This window comes from Kryptolebias marmoratus, linkage group LG6 (assembly GCF_001649575.2).
Source record: "Kryptolebias marmoratus isolate JLee-2015 linkage group LG6, ASM164957v2, whole genome shotgun sequence".
Taxonomy (NCBI): Eukaryota; Metazoa; Chordata; class Actinopteri; order Cyprinodontiformes; family Rivulidae; genus Kryptolebias; species Kryptolebias marmoratus.
In genome coordinates, this window is record NC_051435.1 from 5,676,510 (window position 1) to 5,700,649 (window position 24,140).

Genomic DNA, 24,140 nt, shown 5'->3' on the forward strand with positions numbered 1-24,140 from the left:
ACCTATTCTGAGAGTAAAAACAGTTGAGCACAGTTTTACTTTTTTTTCACCTTTAAACCTCACTAAAACTTTTCATATTATCATAACTCTGTTTTATAAGTTCTAGTTTCATGGCAACCAAAAAGAATCTCACGAGTTTCAGTCTCATGGCAACCTACGGCAACACATCCTGAACACATCCTAGCAATCGTCTTCGTCATCGACTTATTTCTGTTGCATAACCGTGTCTCAAGGGTCCATTGTGAATCAAGGATTAGTGGGTGTTGTAAGCAGATAAGAAGGTGTTCGTGTTAATTATGGCTCCAAAACTGCAGGATACCTGCAAACACTGACTAAAAGCATGTGTGCACAAATTTAACTCAATGTAAATGAATACATTAATGCAAAAGAGACAGAAGATCCTAAAGAAGCTTGAATTTATTTTGACTATTGTCACCTTAAACAGTTACCATAATGACTTTTTTATCAACACACAAGTGAATGCAGCTGTGGTGTAACATCACAGACAACACACACCTAAATATCACTTTCCACATGACATTCAGGAAGAAGAAAAAACAAACAAACAAAAAGAAAACAAAAAGACTGTACAAAAGATTTTTGTTGTTTTTTTTTTTTTTTGCAGATGATCATTCTAAAGCAAGAGCTGGTGGCAGTCACTGAAAAAACCTAATGGCAAAGCATTCCCAGCGCCTGAGAGAAAACACTGGTACATCACCATCGGGTCATACCACTGTGCAAAACATGGACATTTGTTCACAGCTGTGCAAAAATAGCAGCATCGGTATTCACTTTCCAAGCAACGGGTTCACAACACGTCACGATGACCTCTCAGAGGACTCAACAGCAGGTTTAATCTTTACGTTTGGTTTCAGAGATCACCTTTAGCTTATAGATACTGAAATGATGCATGTGCAAATAATAGCTATCTGTTATGATATATTAATAATATTTTTTTCTTACCTTAAATAATTTACTTTTAAAATATTCTGAATAAACAGACTAAATGTAAAAGAAATTGAGGCCCAAAGCACATTTAACAGAAAAGGGCTGTGTTTGTTTGTGTGATGCTCTGACGACAACCATCATTTTCAAAGCAGGCATACAAAACAAAAAAAAAAGTTTAAAATATGGGATATGTACATGTAAACCATATTTTTAGGCCATTTTACAGTTGGCACATATAAGATTTAAAAAGAAAATCTCTAAAAAAATTGTGTACATTCCATCTAGTTTCCAGTTGTTATATGCCAGGAGCCAACAAAAAGTATCCCTGCTTAAACTGACTCATTGTAAGGTTACATTACAGGAGGGTGGTGTTGGAAATGACATTTTTTATAACACACGAGAGGCTGAAAACAGAGATAAACCACCCAGGAATTAAAAGGCCTTACACAGGCTACAGTATGGTGCTTTTCTCTGCAAATGACACCTTTAAAAGGTACTTATTGCAAAGCCATGAGGCCAAAAAGAAAAATATATATATATTAAGAAATATATATTAAAAAAAACAAATTCTGCACAATTTTTTCTCATACCAATGGTTAATAAATGCTTAAATCAAAAGTCTGGGAGCAAAATTTGTGAGCAGCCATGTGTGTTTCTTTAGCTACAAAACCAGCCAAAGTGACTAAAAACAGTTCAACTATGGTGTTGTATGTCCACAGAAGAGCCATTCATGCTCCAGTCTGTTGAGTAAAGTAGAAGAGCTTTGTTTATTTTAAGTGTGGACCCGCATTTCAGAATTAGATATGTATATATATGGAAAACCACTGGAGTAAACTCTTTCAAACTGCTCCATTTGATATACTTCATGATAACCTTTGTAATGTTTATACTTTCCACTGAATATCTTTAATGTGTTAATTATTGTAAGCAAAATTTACAACAGGATGCTAACTACCATGTGCTTTTGTTGACCTATGGAAACAGCCGAAGTGACTGAAAAAATGTCACTTTGATGTGTTAGTATGTATTTATGCTCAGATGTGTTGAGCAAAGTAAAAGGACCATTTCGAAATTAGATATCAATATAGATGGAAAACTATTGAAGTAAACTTTTTCAAATGGCACAATATCATATAATTCAGGATCTTGTTTTGTTTTATTTCCTACTTTGCAATGAGTACCTTTAATGTCTGCAAACTAAAACACAGCTTAACATCTCCTTTGCCCAAAGAAAAGTATGTACAATTATTCTCCATCCAAGTGTTTTGCCCTCTTGTTTCTGTCACATGTTCAGTCGCTTATCAGTCAGCTGACTGAGATGTTAAAAAAGCTCAATACCTCTGCTTACAAGGCTTAGGCTTATGTGCTGAAAGTGGACTGGGCTGATTGGCTCAGGTGTGAAAAAAGGGACTCCAACAAGCAGAAATGGCTGCACGGGTCAGCACCGTGGACAGCTCCGCCTCTTTAACTCGATCTATTCTGCTCCAGGCTCGGAGCTCACCTCCCAACACCCATTCACTTACTCGGAATATAGGCTAATCTTGTACGAAACAGGGATCTGAGAGTCTCTATGTTACGCACAATGACGTTAATCCCTCGGACAAGACGAAAGAGGACAATATATACCTGGCATGCATGTTTAAAAGTTTGTTTTTTACGCTGTAACCTAAACACCATATTGATTGAAGTTGTGTAACATTAATGATGGACATGTTCAGCCCAGACGTGGAGGAGCCTTCATCTTCGGCCTTTCCGCAGTCACCTGTTTACATTCATCCAGTTTTAGTTCGGTTTCCCACCATGTCAGCGGTCCAGGTTGGACTCGCTCGAGTCGCGCTGGTTCTTCAGGTCCTGGAAGACCTCGGTGAAAAAGTGCGGGTCTGCGTTCAGCTGAAGCATTTTAGCACTCAGGCGGTCGATGATGCGCAGCGACATCTCCCAGAACACGTCCTTGTTGGAGTCGATGATGAAGGGTTTGAGCGGGTAGGAGATCTCGTTGCCCATGTAGGAGTAGGCGAGGTAGAGGCAGGTCTGGAAGGCGCCCTGCAGCTCGGCCGGGCTCTCGATGCTGTCCGTTATCGCGTCCTGGCACAGCAGGTACACGAACACCACGTTGGCCGGCGTGATGAATCCGATGTCCTGCCAGCCCTGCATCAAAAGAGTCCGGTCGATGTTTCGGAACCAGATCACCACCTCTCCGCTGTTTAACTCTTTCAGCTTGTAACACCTGCGGCACATGAAGTCTCCCAAACACCGGAGCAGCTCACCGGTGGACGCCTGGATCACAATCCGTCTGGGCGACAGCAGAGAGAAGCTGCTGGGCTGCTTCTGGACCGAGGACAGCCTCCCGTTCTGGACCACGCCGTCGCCGGTCTGTTTAGGGACCGTGGGCACCGGGACCGGGATGGGAGCCTTCGGTTTCCTCTCCTCGGTTTGGTGCGTCTTCCTGGTGTTTTCGTTGTTGAGCTGCGCCACTGCCTGGCTGGACGGGAGCTCGCGGGCGGGCAGCGGGTTCGGGGTCACTTTCTTCGCGCTCTTCTTCGCCGAATTGGCTACCAGCTTCTTCCAGGACAGAGACACGAACATCGAGTGCCGCTTGAGGCTCTTGTCGTTTTTGAGTGCGTCCGCGGCGGCCTCGGCGTCGATGATGGACGCCTTCTTGGTCGCGGGAGATATGGAGAGGACGGTGCCCATGATGTTTGCGGAGGATGGAGCGCGCGCTGCCAGGGGATGGATGCTGCGGCAACTTCACCGCAGAATCTTCTGCAGAGTGAGAGGCGGTCAAGAGCAGTCACGACAACCACTGAGACTCCATCTACTTCTCTCTTCGCTGAGGGGGAGAAAGGAGCTGATTTCTCCACCGGATGCAACAATATTCCAACAGATGCTCGCTCTGAGTCTTCGCGCTGCGACACAAACCCTGCGCGTCTGTAACCTGAAGCGAAGATTAGTCGCTATGCGTAAATCCTCCACTTAAACGATCCCTGACTGACAGCCCAGCGGACCAATCAGAGCGCTAATCAATGATCCAGTCACTAGAAGGGAGGGGGTGTTTTTAGGTCTCAGTTGCCATTGATAGACCTCAGTTCAAGCTACTGCAGGTCAACTTCTATTCTTTATCAGTCCAGTTAATTTGGATCAGCGGCGCTATTTAAAAAGCAGACTGTTCCCCTTTTTCCCACTAACTCTGTTGAACCCAAAAGGCTTTTTTTTTGCACAGGGGGTGAGGCCTGTGCAGCAGTAACACCTGTGGTTTGCATGTTTGAGTTGTTGCTTTAAGTTTATTTACAAATACATTTTAAAAATGAGCACCTCATATATCAAGAATGTCTCTGAAAACATGTTTGAAGGGAATGTGGAAAACAGATATGATGTCACAACAACTAAACAAGAGCTTTGTTTAAAATTTGGCTATTAACTATTTGGAGTCAACTCTGAATGTCTGTTAGCAAAATATCTCATGCATTTTAATTCCATGGACATCTACAACTCATTGATATTTGGAGTCAAGCCTTTTCAAGATGGCTGCCAATGCTAAACTGAACATAAAAACACACAACTAGCTATAACTCAATCAATATAACAGATACTGAGCTAAGATTTGGTGTGATAGTGTTTGGGCCTTTTCCACAAAACATATTCTAAACACTATCTGATTGCAAAAGATCTTTGTTTAAAGATTTTGCATCAACTATTTGGAGTCAACCTTGTCTGTCTGTTAGCAAAATACCTCATGAACAACTGGATGGACTTTGATGAAACATTCAGAAAATAATCATTGGATGTACATCCGCAACTGATTAACCTCTGAATCCAAACTACTTCAAGTTGGCCACCCGAACCAACTAATTGTAACACAAAAATGGCCACAATTTCAGTCCATTTTACAAACATTGGGCTAAAATATTTGGTGTGATTGTAGCTAAGAGACATTCACAACACATACTCCAAGTGCAAGTCAGTGCACAAAATCTTTGCTTAAAACGGTCGCATTTACTGTTGTTAATCAAAATTAGCCAACACAAAAATAGCCAAAACTCAGTTAATTTAGTAGATATTAAGTAAAAATCTGATGTAGTATCAGCCGAGAGTCATTCACAATACAGTATCTGAGAACAACACCTTACAATGTGGCATGAGTTTGCATATAACATTATTTTTAAAGTTACAACTCTTTTCATTTCTCAACATAACATATCGTTAGTCTAAAACTCTGACAGAGAAGGTAGCAGATGATATGCATTTTTCATTGAATGCTAGACCTTAAATGTAGTTCTGTCAAGAATATCTCTTGCATTTTTTTGTTGCTAGACTTATTAAAACTTCAAACAAAAACATTATGAAAGAAAAAAATCCAAATATCTAATTTGGTAAGAAAGTGGCTTAAATTGTTTACTTTAAATGTATTTTAATTTCCCTTAATAAGGTGACTGACTTACCTTAATGCAGGCAAAGAAGGGAACATATTCAATCCGGATTGAACTGCATTTCCTATTTTGGATCCTGAGGGCGATCCAATTATTTTCAGCAGAGCTGGCACAGCTTCTCTAAGTTACATGACTGTTTGATCTCTTCAGTCAACTTGCAGTGAAAGCAGATATAAACAGCACTGGAAGTAGACTTTAGTTAAGGTTTAGGAATCTTCCCAAAGTAAAGAAATTATTTTAATAATAATTTGGAATGCATTGTGGTCATTTACAGTGAAATAAAGTATGAGCTGTAACTGATAAAGAAACACTATATTCAGATGATCAGCACAAAAGCAGTATCAAATAGTGCAGTTTAAGCATATTTATCTTCATTGATATGATTAATAAGTGAAAAACAAGTCAGGGTGTGATAACATCATGCGTCAGACTTTAATTGGTGTTTTCCATTTTCCGAATCAGTTATCTGTATGTGATCAAATCTTCTTATATAATCTAATTATCACCAGTTCCTTTTGTCAGAGATTCCCAACAAAGACACTCCTTGTCGTGACGACAATCTCCTCTGGGGGGCAATCAGTTCATCCCAAAGGCTTTTTGTTTTACTTTCCTTCCTGTGTTCTTCCTCTTCTGACTTTCCTTGGGTCCTCTGAGTTTTAATCATCCTTCAAACTGAATGAGTCTCTCTCTCTAGACACATAAACCACATAGAGTGAAACTACTCACATGCTTTGTTTGCTTGGTGATCATTATCTTGTTACAGAGTTTAAATTACATAGAGACATTGACTCAAGTTCATCATGTTTAAAAATAAATAGATGTAAAATGATGAACAAACCCAATAATCACAAAAATTAACTCATTTAATAAAAAAAATAAAAAATCAGTTAGCTCATATTAAACCTTTGTTTCACCTATTTTCCTACCAAGAGAACACTGACAAAATATAACACTAAAGTAGAAAAGTAATTTAAGGTAAACTTTGATCAAATAAAAGGCCACAACATCCTGCAACTGAATTGTTTCCTGTTTCTCCCAGACGCTTTTGATCGAGCTGCTGTTTGATCATAGATCAGATGATCAAACTCTTTCATCACAAATCAAACAGGCTGCAGCAGGAAGTGACAGAGGAGAAACCTCACTGTATTAAACAGACAGCATTAAGCTTTCACAGCTCTAATATGTACCAACATGAAGAGCAGGAAAAAGAATATCATTCACAGGACTGATCGTAAATCAAAGAGAAATATAAACGATGATGGAAAATTTCCTCTTTAGCATGTTTTAAAGTTTGAGCAATTATTAGTTGCACTAACAGTTTCTGTGTTACACCACAAATGGGAAATTAATAGAATATCTTAACATTGATGTTTTTTTTATAAAACAGTTACAAACATGGGGATAACATAAACACAAAAAATGATCCAAACATATGTTTAGTTTTTATTTTTATTCAATCTGAATTTGGAATTTTCCAGTTAGTTTATTTTAGCTCATCTTGACAGCTTTAAATAAATATCTTACAATAAATAAATATATTTGGATCTTAAAGTTTGATTCTTTTTTCTCGTTCAACCAGACTATCATTTGGCTTGAGAGAACGATGTGTTTATTATCTGTTTCTATGGAGATGATGAAGTTAGCTTTGTATATTTTCAATTGAAAACTGCATTCCTGAGTCCACACCTTAGCAAACCATGACAGTTTCCTTTATAACTATGACTGTCTTTAATGACTTGTTGACTAAGTTGATTAAATGTGTTGGTAAAATATACTTATTAAAAAAAAACAAAAAAAAAACAGGACAGTGACAAAAGGTGTGAAATTTTGCAGTTCGTCATACAGCGAGACAGTTTCACAGCAAAGAGAAGAGACAGCTTAACAACACATTTAAATGGTATGAATGTTAAATAAAAACTTTGCATTTATTTACATAATGACAAGTTCAGTAAAAAAAAATCACCGTTTTACACATTTTTTATTGGATAGAAAGAACTGAAAAAAAATCGCACAAAAACAACAAACAGGAGAATGAAAAGGTAATTCAGAACCTTCAGAGTAATGCCATTTATCCCACATAAACAATCAGTTTAAATCGGAATTTTATTCAGAATTTACAAGCTATATTAAATAAAACATTATTATATTACTACATGTAGTATATAAGCGGATACATGATGACTGTAGTGATACAAAAAAATGTGTTGTTGTTAAATAAATAACACAAACCCTGATACTGCTCCTATAGCTCACTCAGCTTATTGACTGCAGGATAAAAGTCACATGATACAGTATGTGATTTATTCTTAGAGACTGAACATCCTGTGCTACCAACACATGAGAAAACTGTCTTAACTACATCTTTGTATGGCTTTAAGCACCATATTCAAGTATTTAAACTTGACCTTAAAACAGCTGCAAGTTTAGTCTGATCAACTTTTCTAATTCTGTTTAAAATTTTTATCAGTATCACTTGCAATAAATATTATCTCACTTTCATCTTCACCTCTTTCATATGCACAACATATCCTAAATATACTGTTTTAAACTAAGAAGCTGAGCACCACACACACACACACACACATAATGCATAATGCAGAAGGACTTAAAGGGCAGTTTGTTTTCCTCATCGAATGAGCAAAGTTTGCCTCCTGGTGGTGTTTTGATGCAAATGCATGCAGCGCCTTCATTCCTCTGCAGTCTGTAATGTCCATTTTTTATTTAAATATTTTAATGGAAATAAAAAGCTAATTTATTCAATATCAAATATAATACCTTAGCTTTGGAATTTCTCAAAAATTACCACATATAAACAAGTCAAACCCCAAAACACTGCACATCACTAGGATTTAACTGAACCACTTCCACACCTGTAAGTGTTTAGACAGGCTGAAAAAAATATAAGGCAAATAATGGAAGCTTAATTGAGTCAACAAAAAAAATGTTAATAAACCTTAGTTTTAGTTTTTATCCTTCTCTGTCTGCAGTGAAAGCAGAATTTACAAATAAAAACACTCATGAGGCAAATAAATTACATTTCACCGCTAGAGGGCAGTCACGTTTATCTGACTGAGTGAAAATACAAGTGATGGGCAGGCTGATGATTTATTTTCATATTTTTAATTTTTTTTCTGTCAGCAGTCATATTTATTCCCTCATTTTGGCATTTAATCATTTCATGTGAATCTGTGGAATGACGACAGACATGATGAATGAACTTGAACGAAAATTTGCCCGAAGGTTTAAATTCTCACATCACCTAACAGGGCATCCCAGTGCCGGCAGAACACCCTTACAGCATGGCCAAAAAAACCCATATAAACCTACAGACATACAACTTTTTACTAATAAATCTATTTCCAAAGCACATATGGTGATTAATAGTGCAGCTTTAGTACCATAAAAATATGTTTTTGTATGACAAATTCACACAATATGTAAGGTTTTAGGTAAATTGATGTAACCTTTATGTTAAAACTTGATATGACTGAAGCCTGTTAACCAATTCAATCACTGCATAAAATAACACATGCACACTAAACACTTGGGTTTCTTTTTATAGTTATGCAACAACTTCTGCCATGTAAAACCACCATAATCCTTTAAGATATAACTGTTTTGACAGTACTTTTTTTTCACAGCTCTCACCCTTAAGAAAAAAAAAAGAGACATGAACTGCAGATGTGGTAATCACGTCAGATGTGATATTTAACAAAGTAGGGCCTGACATGACAGGAGAGCAAGGTCAACAGTAACAAACAGAAAGAAAAAGTCCATGGGAAAGAAGCAATAGGCACAAAAACTTGATTACATTAATAAAAACCTGACATAAAACCATAAATTTAGACTTATGAGAATTAAAACCATGCATAATGACAACATTCTTCTTTGTTTCTGGCCTAACTCTGACTAGCTGTTAGCTTGTCGATCCAGTCAGAATTAAACTATTAGAATCTGTTCAGAGAGCTATCTACAACAGATAAGAAAACAAAACCTTCTCCAAAACAATCTGAGCTATTGCTTTAACATTTAGAGTAAGTGACTGACAACAACATCCAGGGTTTAAATAGTCTTACGATACAGGGGGAAATAAACAGATGTCATAAACCAATCGCCTGCTGGATATTAAATCCGTTCAGTGCTCACATCTACAGTGCGAAAGAAAGAAAACTCTTAGTTTCACTACTAATAAAAAGCTTTGCATAACTGTTTCTAAAAATACAGGTAATTGGTCCAGATTGCAGAAATAACATGTCAACAAGGGTGAATGAAATATTTTCCCTCTGCATCCTTCACTAATCTGCTTATCATGAGGAAAGAGGAATTCCCCTGTGTGCTTGTGTAGCCTGTGAAAGTGTGTGTTGGGCACATCAAACTCGGGCAAAGGGATCGGGTGTTGTTTCTTATCGAAGACTTGTCTGTCAAACCTGGTGGGAGGGATTAGCGCTGCTGACACGGCAGGTGGAGAAGAAATACAATCTAGAGAGAGATGACAGGTGGGAACATACAAACAAGAGTCAGACTCTCACACAAGCCAGCAGGTGGTTCACTGTGAATGTTGCAGATTTGTGAAATCACTTCCTCCCTTCTATTTTCTGCAGCTGCACAGCCGTAGAGTTGCTGATAATGGTGCGCACGCTCTTGATTTTCACATATTTTCCCATCCATAACAAAGCAGGATTGTTAGCACCAATGAATGGGGAGATTCATATATCAGAGTCAACCTGTCATTCAGAGATATACAAACATCTGAACAATTCTGTGATTATTTTTCTGTGTGAGCGCCTGCAGGTTTCACCCATCTTTTGTGGAACATCTAAACTTCCTCATTCATCTAGTTGGTGGTGTTCACCATAGATAAAATTCATTAAAAAGGTTTGAGTCATGACTTTAAAACTAGACAGATTCTTAAAGAAATGTTGATGATGTTTTCACTTTTAGCACTCAGAGGATGTGTTGGGAATTAGTCTCAGCTACTACCACAATAAGCTTTAACTCAGTATCTGTATATTTCACAAAGTTATAACTAGTTTTCTGTTTGATAAAGTAGTCATGACGACCATCTTGAATTGTTTGATAAGGTAGTCATGACTCTGTTTTGCTAACAAACAGAAAGCATTGACTACAAGCGATTTAAACAAGAAACTCAGCAATCTTTTAGCACTCAAAGTATGTGTCGAGGATTACTGGCATCTACCAGCTCTACACGTTTTTGCTTGATATCTCTAAAATTAACTGAGTTGTTGCTATTTCTGTGATTGCTAAGGTAGCTGTGGTGTCCATCTTGAATTGAGTTAACCCAAAAAACTAATCAGTTGTTGCAGTACCTCCAAGGATGACTTGAGTGTTTCAGATTCAGTGACACTACCATCTATTACCACCAGGGTGTGCTCTTGTCTACCTGTTTATACAAGGTAATATTTTACCCATATTTGCAACTTTGTATTATGCGTGTGTGAACTAAAGTGTGCATAAGGACCCAAATCCAAATGTCTTGTCCTCGCCCAACAAAAAACACAATTTATAAAAGTCCCCTTCTAGATAAAACCACAACAGGCAGCAACCACACCCCCTCACTGCTCACACACGCTCTGTACTTGTCATCAACCCCTGCCTTTGATGACATACCGTCTAGTCCTCTTTGTTTTTCTGTGATCAGCCCTTCCCCTGCTCTTTGTTGGTTCTTGTCTAGCATTTCCTTTAGCACTCTCCTTATTGTCTAGATGAAAGACCCTAATAAATATCCAGGAAAAATAGCTCACGAAATGACATCAACAACAGATAAAAATAGATTTATTCATCAGAAAATATTTAATTTTGGTCTGAATTGTAGTGTTCTTCAACTGAATAAATAACAAATGAAGAAGTAGACACTGATCACTGATACTCATCTTGTCTTTAAAAATGTCCAGTTTTTGCTTTATTTTCACCCATTAAAGGTAAATTAGATGCTAAACAGGATAGGATAATTTTTTTCTTTCTTTTTTAAAACGCTGGCCAAATAATACACAGTTAAGTTCACACGCAGGTTCAAATTCAATCATTTCCTCAGCTGGAAAGGACTCGAGTGATGTTTACACAGTCGGGAGAGTCCGGCTCCATAGGAGCAGAGCGTGGAGGCTTTGATGCTCAATAGGAGCTACTGAACGAGATCAAGAGGAGAACAAAGAGACACAACACTTGGACAGAGACAGAGAGTGAAATGATGATGGCCCGCTTGGAGAAACCTTGGATTGTGCCTCTTGGAGGAATCACAGAATATGGGTAACAGATGTTTTTTTGTTTTTGTCTTTGGCCTCCTCATGCCCAAAGGACAGAGAGTGGAAGATCAATGTTTTTGGGGGATTTTGTGAGTAAGACAAACTATAAATGGTACTTTTATTATTGCATGAATGCTGATTCAGCATTCACACTGTTGTTTTCCTGTTCTTTACTTTTCTGTGCTTCTTAGCTTTTAGCTAACCTTTTGCTACAATTAGTTTTAGCTCACCTTTTGCCACTTTTAGCTATTGTTGTGCCTTTTTTTTTAGATTTAACAACTCAATTTCAGCTTCTTTAGCAAATTTCAACATTCACACTGCATTTTCACAGAAAATTTATTTTTTAGTTGATTTTTTTTTTACCTCTATCACTTACATTTTGTAGAATATTTTAAATCCTGAAATTAAAACAAAAAGCTGGTAAAGTTGCAGGTTCAAATCCACCTCACAAATCAACAAATCTACTCCTCTGTGAGTATTCAAAATAAAGACAAAAATTCAGTCTTTATACATTTGAATTGCAACAGAGGAAACTTCCCACTGCAAGCATACTCTTTTCATTACCCCTCTTCTCGCCTGCGGCTGTTGTATTTTCTCTGAGCTGAGATCAGGGAGAGCTCCACAGTCCTGCGGCTGCAGGCCAGCTGGCTCAGACAGCCAACTGGTGGCTATCTAACTTCCTATTCCACTCAAGTTTTTTAGCTTTTTCCTTCTGTCACATTAACTTAGAAGTTGTGCATAAAAGGTAAAAATACATGTGCAGTTTTAAATGTGCCACAGGGGAAAAAAAAGGAATCTAGCTTGATTTTCATAGTGTGGCTCATCAGTGTTGTTGAACAGCCTGTATGCTCTTTACAAATGTCTTCATTCCCTTTTATCCACATACGTTTGGTAGTCAGAACATAATCTGTCCTGAGCCAAACAGTACGACCTCCTACTAACCTGACATGACCCCACACGAGCAGCAGAGGTGTTACCTAGATGTCATAAAACATGGCCTGCTTTAGCTGCCAGCTGATTAAAGACAGTTTAACAGTGATCTTTAAGAATATTTTAAAAATACAGCATTTTATTTATTTATTTTTCTAGGCTAAATGTTTTAATGAATGTTCATTTTGTTCATTTTGTTGGCATGTTATTAATCAGAGTGGATTACCAGGACAATGTGTGTTGAGTTTTTCTTTAGTTATAATGTACTGTCACCAACAGAACAACAGTCTGTCACATGATTATCAAGTAATTAAACACAGCTCTGATGTTAAATTCAATAACGCAGGGATTTTCATAGGTTAAAATCTTCAGTTTGCTCTGACATTAAATTCTGTAAAGTCACTCATCTATTTATACTTCTTTATTTCCATTATATTACATCTGTTAAGTAATCAAGCATATTAAGAGATACTTTTACAAAAATGTGATTTAAATAGCTCTGTATTGTGTTAAAGCCAGATGTGCAATACAACTGCTTAAGCAAAATGTTTAAGTAATATATACTTTATGTAAAACACAAACAAGAAAACATTTTATTTTATTTTGCAAAACATTTCACAGTAATCATTTTCTGATGGGCTGCATGAATAAGTGTTTTAAGTTCAAAACTTCAGAAAAAGTTTTGCAAAAAATTCAGTTCCTAATCTCTAGTCTAAAAATATTCAACAGAGGGCAGCATTGCATACCAAGTATCTCTAATTCCTTGTGTCTGTAGGTCTTTTTCCTGGTCATAAAGCTGGAACACATGAACCCCTGCCTTCTCCCATGTGAATCACCCGTATTCACCCAGGGATAAAGAGTCATCCAAGGAAAACAAACCAAAGTAACCAAACAACTCTATTCCTGGAATGTGGGTTTGTTACACCCACAGCGGTCTGCCATCTTTTCAACAGGTGCTGTAAATATGTGAAGAGCAGTGTTTATTAGTTTGACTATATTGATAAAATTAGGAATACCTATATTTTGAGTTTATCACCATAAATATCTGTGACGTGCATACAGTATGATTGTGGGTTGGAACCAGAAAATTAGGGTGGTAAAGTTTCTGTACATTCAACCCCAGCAGGATTTTAGATAACATATAAATCAAAACTAAGGACACAATTAAAATGTTGGCAAAGGATTTTCAACACTTAAAAAACTTAAGGTAAACAGAGTTCACTCTGGTTGGGTTTATTTCATGTTCTGGTGCAGGCTTCAACACAACCTAACATGGACACATCACACGGCTACTGATGATGTGGATTTTGTTTTTGCAAGGGCACCCAGAGGAGCATTTTTAAGTTCTTCTCTGGGCTGCTATCGTCCCACATGGGCCTTGGTCTCCTTGATGTGGTTTGGGAGGACATGACGGGGCTTAGCGGTACCCAAAGTGATCAGTCGCGCAGTAACATCTGAAACCCATTTCCCCACAATTAAAGAGAGAGAGAAACTATCATGACCAAACTTCGCCCGTTTCCATGGCACCGAGTCAAACATTTGCGTGCGCGCATATGTGTGTGAGCTGTACCTCCTCGCCACAATTGCTCCCAGACACACGCATACACACACACTCCTCTCCCACCCCATTCAGTGACAGAGCATTTCCAAATGTGTTTACTTACAAAAGATAACCACTTGCCACCATAAGTGAGATAAATCAAGTATGATACAAAAGGCAAACACAGAGAAGGAAGTATAAAGCAAAGGTAATGATGATATACAGTAGGGTTCCACAAATGGTGAACCACAGGTCCAGATCCAGAACCAAACAAAGTCTCATCTGGACCCAGACCAATTATTAAATTTCAGTAGAATGAAATTTTACAAAAACATCCAGCTCGCCCTTTTTTTTACCCACATGAACATTTCCACTTCACTTCAAGCTCGGGTCCTCTACCGGAGACCTGGGAGCTTGAAGGTTCTATGCAGTATGCAGACTGCTCTCTTCTAGACAGAGATCTCTGAGGTTGTTCCTGGAATCACTTTTTTAGTTTTGGGGTCACAGCACCCAGTGCTCCAATGACCACTGAGTTTGCTCAACTCTAGTTGAGATTTAATATGAATTTTCTTCAATACTCAATGGAAATTCATTTTAGATGGTGCAGCTTTTCTAGCATTCATGGTAATTCATTCTAGGTGGAACAGCTTTTCTAGTATTTATTCTAATTCCCCTTTTGGCCCACAGTTTCTCTCTCTTTCTCTCTGCAGGGAGAAATTGACATCCCACAAAGAGGTATAGGCCAGAAAAGACAATGTGGTGAGTGAAGAAAACTACCACTAAAAGACAATTTATGTATATTTATTCTTGACATTTAATAGAGATAAATATTATTTAGGTGGACTTTGCTAAATTTTAATTGAAAACCTCTGATATACAGTATGAAGGAGACAGAAAAAGGGCTGCATGTAAATGTTTCCCCACATGATTGAGATGAAAGTGTCACAAGTGTGGGTTAAACACAGACTTTGGCAGTTAAATGGTGCCCTGTTTGAGACCTCTGTCCGTCACATGTATGTGAGTTTGTGCTTGTTAAGTAGCTCCGTCTGGAAGCTCATCGGACATCAAACACAATAAACCAGTGAGTGGAATGGAGCTGATTGCTATCTCTAAATGTAATCAAACCAATTCAACCCTCCAAAACACAAGCACATACTCTGTAGCTGCTCAGGCTCCAAACACACACCCTGCCCAAGTCCAAAACCCAGAGTAAAGACCACACTCTTCATATTCAGATCATTGCTCATGATGTGCTCACCATGTTTTTGGCTTGTGATGTACATCGCAGTTGCCGAGTCCCGCTCTTTACTGTGGTATCAGTGGTTGGCCATTTTACAAACATCCTCCAAGAAGAACCTGTCAGTGAAGTTCCTATCCAGGCAAGCCAAGAGCTGCAGCTTCCCATGACCCTCTGCTTTCATGGCTTAGGGTGACCTCCAGTAAACTTAGCGATGCCCCTAAGGAGCGCTGACGGTTTTTGACCAGTTTGTCTTTTATGAGTGAGGTATGGTAATACCAGGTGATGTTAAAGGATATACTTCTTAGAATAACTATAGTTTGTTGTGAGTATGTTCAAGTGTATATGAAAATTAAAACAATGGAAATGGGAGACTCATATTCATTTGCATTAAATTGTGTGTGCATCATAGTAATAAACACTGAATAAACTAATCTGTGGTCAATACCGGATGATATCTGACAAGAATGTCACATTGTGATTCAAAATGAGACAAATGGTGCAATCAGAAAATACCTTGGAGCTCAGCTTGAATGGCAAATCATCAAAGTTCGATTTTTTGTCAAGAATGTTTTATATGGGAAGACCTCTCTGAAAAAACATGAGAGGAAGAGGTCAAGAAAGGATGTCTTCCTCGGGAGATAGGAGGAGGTTGATCAGAGAACCTCAAAGCTCTGAAAACAGGTCAGTAATCAGTTATGGTTGTGATTGAGCTTTTTTAAGAATGATATGTGAGCATGTTGTGTTGAAAAAAGTTTATCTTCTTCTTTTTGTACAAATACTGTCAAAGATTTTCCTCCATTGGTAAACATATTTATTTAGTATTCACAGTAAAAGAATACTTTTGATATAATTTCTGATAAACATGTTTGTGGTAAAACCCATGCTGTCAGATTTGTGGTAGGATAATTTGGACCCAAATGCAGACTGGCACAGAAGCTCAAATAAAACCTAAAGTTTTATTTTAACAGAACAAAAACAGCAAAACAACTAAATACCAAAAACTTATTAGCAATGGTGAAAACTAGGAGGGAAACCAGACAGTGCATGTAGCAACAATGAACCAGTGGGTATGGGAAGAAGATGAACAGGTTTTAAAGGCAGATGGTGGTTAGTAAGTGGACACAGGTGCTGATTACAAACTGGGGACAGGTGCAGACAGGCGTGAAAGGCAAAACTAGTACAGAGCTGAGGACAGGTGGATAATGACAGGGAACACCGAGGGCACAAGAAGCAAAAACTACACAAGAACTTACAACAGAAAACTAAACACAACAAGAAGAAATAAAACAGAATTACAGAAACACATAAAAACAATAAACCAAAATGCAAAAGAAACTCAAAAAATAATTCAAAATACCCACATCCTGACACATACAAATATGAATGATCATTTCTATCTGTTTTCAGTTACTTGTATGTGAATCATTTGCAGAAGTTGTGAATAAATATTCTTTTTGCCTGAACGTGTGGGCCCCCATTTACAAAGTCATGTGAAACAGATGTACCTGACTATAGCAGGCAATGGAAATCTGCAGAGAGAAAAGGAAAAGGAGTAAAATGGAGCAGCAAAGAAAAACGAGTCAGGGTGAGAGAAGATCCTCTGAGGGCAGCAGCTCTGGTTACATTCAGCCTCTGATGCTGACTGGCAGCCATGTCAAAAGCTAAGAAGTCAAATGACGCTGATTTCTAAGTTCATCTTTAGGGCATGACAAAGTGAAGCTTATTATGCAGGGTTGTGGAGGCCCGGAATGTGTGATGCACCTATTCATGGACACAGACTAACACAAACCTACAGGCAATGGAAAGTTATCCACATTCTTATTTTTTTTGTGATTATTTTTTATTAAAGTACTTGTGAAACAAAAAACTTGTATTACTCTTATTTGCATATCCTGAATAGTAAATGGAATACTATGCTTGTTACAAAATCTTAAACTGAAGAAAAAGTCAGGTTTTAAACTAACAACAACGTTGACACAATTTTTCAGGTCCATTAAGACATTTACTGTACATGTAATGCATGACTGTCTAGTTTCTGTCTTTCAAAGTAAGGATTTGGTTGAAGTTCTTATCTGTTAGATTATTTTAATTAAAAAATCTATTGGTGATTAAACCATCAACACTATTTACAAGATGTTGTTAGAATTATAAGACATTGCTTTGCATGTAGACTCTTAACTATTTATAGAGGCCTTGAGGTTGTTTAACTGCTGAGAATAATCAGAAACAAATCCATCAACTGACCAATGAAATCCCCATTAAACCTGCAAAACTCTGAGGTCAAAAAGTCTAGATGTCACTAGCCCATGGTCTCAGGGGAAGCTTACATGAGATTTTGACAGGAGTTATATAATGTCATCACTTATTAGAATATCAAAATATCACACACACACACACATATGAGATTTGAAGTTCTAACAATTGTGTATCCTTTACCTATAACTTAAAAAATAAGTTTGTGAATAATCTTGACTGACAGCCTAAGTATTCACTTATTAATTTGTTCTAAAAACATATTTCACCTTGTCATCCGATACCCCACCCTTTTTTTTTATTGCAACAGCATTACAACTGGCACGTCAGCTTGTGCAGAGCACATGAATGCTGGAAACTGAACCATTTAAAAATTAGACCAAATCAGAATTGCACCTTTATGAAGGTTAGAAATTAAAGCCAGAGTAAACAGAGCTTTTAATGTTGCACTTAACATTTACGTAACCAGAATAAATACACGAGTTCTGATGGGCTAAATATAACAAAAAAAAAATCTTGATTTTACAAAGCCACTGTATTTTATCCCTTATAAATGAAAATGAATTTTAAATATCACAGTAAACTGTTAAGAAATGAAATGTCCTACTTTCTACATTGTGTTTTTGCTTGAATGATGTGTTTAGGAAACCAGAAGAAAAAAAAAATTAGTAACATATTAACTATTTAAATTAAAAAACTGTACCAGTTTTAGAAAAAAAAGAGTTAATTTTGAATTTGATGGCAGCAATAATTCCCAAAGAAGTGGGGACAGGGACATGATTCCCACTGGGAAGCTTCCCCACTCCTTTTAACAACAGTCTGTAAACGTCTAGGAACTGAGGAGAACTTTTACTAGAGATTTTAGAGAGCAATGTTGTCCCATTCTTGTCTGATGTAGTTTTTTACCTGTTCTACAACCTCTGGTCCTCTTTGACAGATTTTTTTTTGTTTTTCATAGTATGTCAAACATTTTCATTTTGCGAGGTCTGGACTGCATGCAGGCCAGTTTAGAACCTGGACATTTTTACGACAATATTTGGTTTAAACATTTACTATGTTCCATTTTAAAGAAACTATGCATAACATAGGTTGTATTCATTCTATATTTTGCATGCAGAACTGGACATCTCTTCACTCATTTCAATCTACAGTATCTGAACAAAAGTGTAATGTTAGATTATGACCTGTAGAGGGAGTAGTTTCATATGCTTCTTAATGTGTCTTCTTCTTCTACCACAGCTGGCTGTAACACCTGCTTTCCAGATGTCCTCCTTCACATGGAGAAAATGAGCTTGATTATTCTTTCCACCCCTCAACCCCCCCCCCCCTCTCAAAAACTGTCCTCACAACGGCAACCTTCAGCTGAACTCTGCTCACCTTTTCTATTCTCACCTCCTGCTTTCTGTTTCTCTGTTCTTCCTTTCTACTCTGAGATTATTTAAACAGGTCTATTACACCCAGGAGGCTGTTAGCAAAGTGAAGGAACTGAAAGTGACAGAGTGCATGGAAGAAGCACTCGGTACCCTCTTAACACAATTTTATGTCCTTATGTCCTCATCACCTTCTAAATAGCTCCTTCATCTGACAGTGATGAAGTACTGTGGTACTTTTTAAGCACTCTTTTGCACTTATTTGCACTATGACCCAACTGTATATTTATGCAATGTTGGGGATGAATAGATGGGAGCTACCAAACTCAAATGGGTATAAGTTGTATAAATGTTCAGTCAGAAAATTAGAATTAAAAATGTTCTTGCCAATTCACCCATATGCAGATATACATAAAGCTGAAATAGGTTTTCTGATGCAAAAACTGATGACATTTTAAACAAGACAAGATTTAAAAAGATCACAAACATGGTACAAAGGAGAAAAAACCGTGCAAAACAAGAGAAATGTGCAATACTATACAGAGGATAGAGAAAGTATATGAAAAAATACAAAAGAAAACAAACAAACAAATAAACTAGGCTAAAGACTATGTGACTGAAAAGTTGTTTAAAGACTATTTAGAGAAGTTGGAGTAGCCAAAAGTTCAGAAACATTCAGCCACAGTAACAATGAATAGATTTTTGTTTGACAAAGTAATTTACGTTTTGTGAAGTAGAATGGGGTATTGAACAAGCTGCATTATAGTTTTTTTTTTAATTTTTTTAGGAAGGTCATGTTCTGGCCTTTGATATGAGATGGAGGCCCTGAGTTATTTACCATTCTGACTGCTTGCGAGAAGCTGTTATGTTGTGTGGTGCTTCCAAACCTTTTACCAAACCGAAGGGGGGACAAATGTCTATACAAGTGGTGGTGGGTCTGAAACAATGCTGGTTGCATGTTAGATCCAGCGTTTTTTGTACAGTTCGGTGAATGACTGATTTTCACAAACCATTGAAGGATCTTGTATTCATCGTTGTTGCAGTTTCCAAACTGGGAAACGATGCAGCTGGAGAGGATGCTCTCGATGGAAGCCTGCCTTTTCAAAGCCTCAGTAAGAAGTGGAAGCACTGCTTGGCTTTCCTGGTGATGTTGGTGGTAATGAATGTCCAGCTGAGATTTTCTGTCATGTGGATGCCCAGGAACTTCATGCTACTGATTTTTTCCAAAGCAGAGTAATTTATGTGAAGTGAGGCATGTGGAGCAGGGCTCCTCATGAAATCAATGACCAACTCCTTAGTCCTGTAAATTAGTCTCAAACTGAAGAAAGTTTAAAGTTGGTTTCTGTCCAATTAAGGTGTCTTGTGATCCTCAGCTGAGGCTAAAGACATCATTATCAGTGTAGTTAACCAAAGTGTATTTGTAGTAAAGCTCACACATTTGTTCCTGCCTTTGCAGACAAAAAAAGAGGAGGAAAAAAACAGATGGACTGCAAAGAAGGACAAAACCGAAGCAATGGACAAAATAGCAGTCTGCTGAAGCTTTTGATGGAAAATTCTCCAATGGTTACTGCAAACCCTTTTCAATAAATATATTCTCATGTTTTAATAGAAGGGAATGATGGGAAATACATAAAAGTGGGCTAAAAATGTCCCTACAGATGTGGACGCTTTAATGTCTTGCTGTTTGTTGTGTTTTTTGGATTTTGCAGGGTGCTTGTAGATATTTAATACAAATAAATTAGTGTCCAGTGATATAAACCTTTTTTTCTGTTATTTGCACCACAGCATGGCATGCAAATAAAAAGAGGCATAAACTGCCAAAGAATAAGGCTGAGTCTTTAATATTTGTCATGAGAGGGAAGCCACAGGGAGGGTGTGTTTCCCTCCCAGCTGTGCTGACCGCTGCCTGCCTGCCGGGGCTGCCTGTTAGCAAACGATGTTTAATCCCGAGAGCCCAAGATCTCTGGAAAAGCTGAACTCCATTTGCCTGTGCTGGTTGGCTTCTGGAAGCAGAACAATCAAGTCAACGCAGGACCGGTTATGACTCTGTGCAGCTGCTCCAGGAGCGTCCACCACTGAACCACTCAGGGAACCACTCAGGGAACCACTCAGGGAACCACTCGGGGAACCACTCGGGGAACCGCCACAGGACTGTGTGGAGAACCTCGACATGTGTCACGGCCACAATTTACAGAGTTGTGTGTCGTGAAACAGATAAATGATACCACGGCACTTAACAAAGTAATTTTGGTAAAATACATAAGTCCTGCCAGACTTGGCTGCAAAAATATGGAATTCTGCTTTCATTCCCATGCATTCATGATAATTATAATTTACTTTTTGCATCATATTTTTATGACCAAAGTTTACACCCAGAAATTTAGGTAACTGCTTTTTTTTCCTTTTTGCATGTTGTCATTTAAGCTTTCCAGTCATTGACAGGCGTACAAAATTGTAAGGAAAAAATTTGTTTTTTTCTCTCTCACCGGTTACTGGTACACCCTTTATCTGAAAATGTTGTACAGCTCATGGTAAATGTTTTAGGAACAATGTCTGAACCATATTTTTTCGCAAATTTATGAATGACAAAACAAATAAGGCTAATATCAGAAAAATGTGCCACTATTTCCTCAATACGGAAGCACCCTGGTTTAGGCAAAAAATAAGCTCAGCAGTCCAGAATATTTAGAAAATAAAGCAATTACATTTACTTATAATTAAATGTTTTTTTACATATTATGACAAAATGTAAATGCTGTATTTGATTAAAAATAAAACAAATAAAAATCAGTTTAAAAAATATGTAACAGTCAATTAGATTAGAAAAGGTATGCGTATGTGTGCTATTTCCAAATGAAGATCAGACAAAATAATTCAAAATTTCCCCCAAAACAAGCACTGTAAAATATATAAAAACAGAGAAATGTGAGACTACACATACAATCTGTGTGTGCACAGTCAAAGAAAAATATGTACTTTCTGTAAGATTGATTGTGATGGTGGTGTACCATTGGGGGTTAGTAGGACAGCTGCTCCTTGAATCTGGAGTAAATATTCCTGGGCCATCGTCATGACACACAAACGCATAATGATCACTTTGGCCACGTCAACCCATTAAAAGTCACACTCTACACACATACACGTGCAAACAAACGCACACAAACAGAAGGTTCCCAGACATTCCTGGTGATGTAGCCCCCAATGCCATGTGCTAACGAAACCACATCAGGGTCTCTCGCCCCACCCTGCTCACCCACAGTATCAACAGGCTCACACCAAAACACAAGCAGTCTTACGCTACTCTTACTCACTCATTCACTCATGCGGATGAGCATTTCTCACAAAACGTACTGCAAATGAACACAACAGGTACAACACAAACACAGACATCACTTTTGTGTTCACGTTGGCTGTATGCACACACACAGACCACATCAACATACACATGCATAACACATGAACGCTCAACTTGGCCATAAACATATGGAACTATGCAGGGGCTCAAACCAATATTTTATTTTTTTTTATTTTCATAAGCTAAGGATTTTTGCTGGTTGAATCTGGTTACTGTGGTTTTGCTGGTTTCAAAGTATTTTGGAAATCCCAAAAAACATACTGTGGGAAAGTAATTTAAAAACAATTCATACAAGCCCAAATACCATTTCAATACTAACGACGAGTGAATGTTTTGTGCATTCTACAGATTTAGGCACTTGATTTTAGCTCTGTTTTAAAATTTAATGACAAAAGCCTGAGTTGTTGTACTTTAACCCTGTTTATGATACTTATTATCTTCAGCTCTGCCTTCCCTGTTCCAGTTGTTTACATACATTTCGGTATAAGAGGCACATTTGTTAACTGAAAAGATCAGATAGTATATGTTGAACCATCATTTATTTTAAAGAGGTTTTAGAGGCTTTGTTTGATTACATTAAATAAATTTTACTGATCAGTGTTGTAGGTGTTCAGCATCACATTTATCTTTCAAAAACCTCATCAAACTCAAGCCCGTCACATTCCCAGGCTCCAAGCATTTTCTGAAGAGTGATGGTGACCCTCTTTAACCCTGTAGAGGACCTGCAGGGGTTATACCTATTAGAGTGGTTATATACTCTTTCTGGTATTCTGTCTGTAATTAAAGTAGTAAATTACCATCTGATGGTGGTCTGCAACATGCAGGTGCTGTCTGTGGGGAGATGTTGATCTCTGACAGTGTTTTCAAACATTGTGTACATTTTGTTTTATTTTATCCCCAAAATTAACAATTTAAACAAATATCAGTCTTTGAGAATAACTTTTTATTAGACAGTTAAGAATATTTTCCTGGTGTTATTCTGTCACCTTAACAGCTCCATAATAAACCTGCGCTCAAAGATTGGTAAGAAGTGGAAAAGAACAATATAAAAAGTCAAGATACAAAACATTATAAGCACCTACTGATTGATGCTAATTGTCATATTCCTAATTATTAGAGATAAAGTGTGAAAAACATTTTTCTGCCAAATTTCAATCCATATAAAATAGATAGAGCTGTAACAATTTCTTGTTATTTCAAATTTTTGTGACAAAACTAAGAAATCCAACAAGTAATGAATCGTTTTCATTTTAATGGCAGTGTTAGGATTTGTGTCTGTTAATTGGCAGCGGTTCAGGAACAAAGTCATTCCACAGTGATGGTAGCAAAATGTCTGACTGGTACGAAGCAAAAAGATGGCTGGCAATAATGGAAATATTGACCAAGTTGTCAACACTTCATTCACTGCTTGAACTTCTAGTTTGCTCAATAAAACCTTCCCATAAAGTCATGGGTGCACCATGTTCATAGTTTCACAAGTGTGTTTGTCTTGTATGATTATTATGGCTACAAATGATCTTAAATTTAACCCCGATGAACCTTAATGACACCCAAAAAACTAAACAAACAAATACCCAAGATTAGAATGACCAAAATGTGTAAAACAATGACAAAAACGATTTGTTTTACTCAAAAATTGTGTAAAAATGTTCATTTATAGGCTGTAGATGGCTCACAAGAGAAATCAAAACAGAAAAGAAGCAAAAGAAGTAAAAACTTAATGCTTGTGAAAGTCCATGGAGACAAACCACAAACAAGCATTTAACAGAGTGACAATACAATGTTATCTTTTGCACTATATACTAGAAAAATATGTA

The 24,140-nt window shown here is 37.5% G+C and overlaps 1 protein-coding gene across 1 annotated transcript; it reads right to left on the bottom strand.

Moving 5' to 3' along the window:
- Positions 1–399: 399 nt before the first annotated feature.
- cdk5r2b (cyclin-dependent kinase 5, regulatory subunit 2b (p39)) lies at positions 400–4,229 on the bottom strand. Its single transcript, XM_017420609.3, has one exon. It carries the CDS (start codon positions 3,640–3,642, stop codon positions 2,752–2,754), a length of 891 nt encoding a protein of 296 aa, XP_017276098.1. The 5' UTR covers positions 3,643–4,229; the 3' UTR covers positions 400–2,751.
- Positions 4,230–24,140: the final 19,911 nt, after the last annotated feature.

What these genes read in the sequence shown, in the direction of transcription:
- cdk5r2b (XM_017420609.3), bottom strand. Translation starts at nt 3,642, where the DNA reads ATGGGCACCGTCCTCTCCATATCTCCCGCGACCAAGAAGGCGTCCATC.